General features: G+C 26.1%; 1 protein-coding gene across 2 annotated transcripts in view; it reads left to right on the forward strand.

Moving 5' to 3' along the window:
• The first annotated feature begins 1,079 nt into the window (after positions 1-1,079).
• The window catches only part of LOC113829452 (uncharacterized), a 10,133-nt gene continuing 8,712 nt past the window's right edge, over positions 1,080-2,500 (forward strand). For both annotated transcript variants that reach the window (XM_070119239.1, XM_027382627.2), the window contains exons 1-2: positions 1,080-1,102; positions 1,991-2,083. In XM_070119239.1, coding sequence (XP_069975340.1) covers positions 1,999-2,083 — 85 coding nt within the window. In that variant the 5' untranslated portion in view covers positions 1,080-1,102; positions 1,991-1,998. The remainder of the gene's footprint in view (positions 1,103-1,990; positions 2,084-2,500) is intronic.

Raw genomic sequence — 2,500 nt, forward strand, 5'->3', positions numbered from 1 at the left:
ACATCTAAAGTATCTATATATCTATATCTGTATCAATCTATAGATGTAAATCTATATCTATATTTGAATATATACGTACATACACACACACATACATTTATATATATACATATATATATATATATATATATATATATATGTATATATATATATATATATATATATATATATATGAATGTCTATAGATCTCTCTCTCTCTCTCTCTCTCTCTCTCTCTCTCTCTCTCTCTCTCTCTCTCTCTCTCTCTCTCTCTCTCTCTCTCTCTCTTTTATATATATATATATATATATATATATATATATATATATATATATACATGCATAATATATATATACATACATACATACATACACACACACACACACATATACATGATTCAGCCTTATCAAATCCTTTGTTGGATGGAGGCCTTCCCCAATCTGCGCCACCTCGTTGAGGTATGGGTTGCATGACAGGGAGGAAAAGGGGTATAGCCTGCCACTCTACGCGGGTTGGAAAGTTAGATGTATTCTTGTCACGCCCACTATCTACAGAACACACACACACACACACACACACACACACACACACACACACACACACACACACACACACACACACACACACACACACACACACACACACACACACACACACACACACATATCCATCTCTCATTTCAGTATCATTATCATAAACGATGGTAATGATATCATAAAAGCCATTTTATTTACACGAACAAAAAATCAGCTGATTAGATACACGTTTATTTACACCGGGAAAAGTAGCAGCTGACAGTGTTAAGATGGTTCGATTCCCACAAGATTAGTATAATATCACTAAAAACACTACAGTAGGGTTGCCATATTTAAGTTGGTTATTCATTTCTCAAACCCAAAATAAGATACAATAATTCATGTTTTTTTTCTATTTTTTCTACCCATCGCGATGTTTTCTTCCAATACATCTCTAATTCTTCACCAACTGCCACATTCTTTATTAACTATTGACTAATAAAAATACCCACTTATGTCTCCATTTTTTAACTTGCTCCACACACGCAGTTTCCCACAGTATTATAAGGACAAAACAATCAGTTTAGTTTAACAGGCCAAGCGTATTGGTGAGTTGGGTTATTCTGACCGTGGTTCTCTCGTGGTTATTTTAACCGTAGTTTCTCGTGACAGTATCAGGGAAAGATATTAAGAAGTGAAAGAAAAGGTTATCATAGTAAAACATAGTAATGGAGTTAGTGATGTTAATAATGAAAATAGTAATGATTATGATAATAATGATATAATAATGATGCTAATGATTATAACGATGATATTTATAATGATAATAACAGTAATATTAAAACTAAGTATTATGATAAAAGTAAATGGTAATAGTAATTATATCAATAACATTGATAATAATGAGAATGATATATTATTATTATTATTATTATTATTATTATTATTATTATTATTATTATTATTATTATTATTATCATTATTATTATCATTATCATGATTATTATCTTTACTAATTTCATTATTATTATTGATTATTTTATCATGATAAGATTAATGATAATAATAATGATGATGGTAATGATTAAAAATGAATAAATGAAATAATAATCATAATAATAATAATAAAATAATAGTAATGATAAAACTAATAATACTAGTAATAATAACAATGATGATAATAATAATCATAATAATGATGATTATAATGATAATGATAATAATGATTATAATAATGATAATAATAACGATAATAATAACGATAATAATAATAATAATAATATTGCTAATAATGATAATAATAATAATAATAATAATAATAATAATAATAATAAAGGATAATTACAAAAATAATAGTAATGGAAATAACAATAAAATTATGATAACGACAATAATAATGATAATTACAACAACAAAAATAACAATGAGTATAATAATATCAAATGAAGACGATTCTCTATTAAACCACAACATTGACGTCTTTTTGAAAACCTCAGCTCTAAATATGGCAGCGACCTTCCTTCTGTTGACACTGTTAACGGCAACAACAGGGGTTTTTGGATCCCCTGTTAAACCTGTTCCAAAAGAGCGTAAGTTTTATTGATGTTTGAAGTTTATTAGTGTAACTTTCATGCTTTTGTTGTTTGTTTACTGTTGTTGTCAAGTTTTAGGGGTGTCGGTGTGAATTTTTTTTATTTGTTTTTATTTATTTATTTATTTTTATTTATTTATTTATTTTTATTTATATATTTTATTTTCATTTATATTTCTTTCTTTTTTTCAGGAAAATATTATATCATAAATGTTCAGGGAAATTTTTTTTTTGTATAAAATTGTGGGGAAAAATGATTTATAATCTCGGGGAAATATATATTTATATTTCTTATGTAAAGTTAAAGTTCTTGTTTTCTTTTTCATAAGTATTAGGAATATTATAAGCAAAAATTTAAAGGAAATTATGTATAAAGTTTTAGAATTAATATTATGAAATATAGAATTCTGGGTTA

The sequence above is a fragment of the Penaeus vannamei genome, chromosome 43 (genome assembly GCF_042767895.1).
Source record: "Penaeus vannamei isolate JL-2024 chromosome 43, ASM4276789v1, whole genome shotgun sequence".
NCBI classification, from domain to species: domain Eukaryota; kingdom Metazoa; phylum Arthropoda; class Malacostraca; order Decapoda; family Penaeidae; genus Penaeus; species Penaeus vannamei.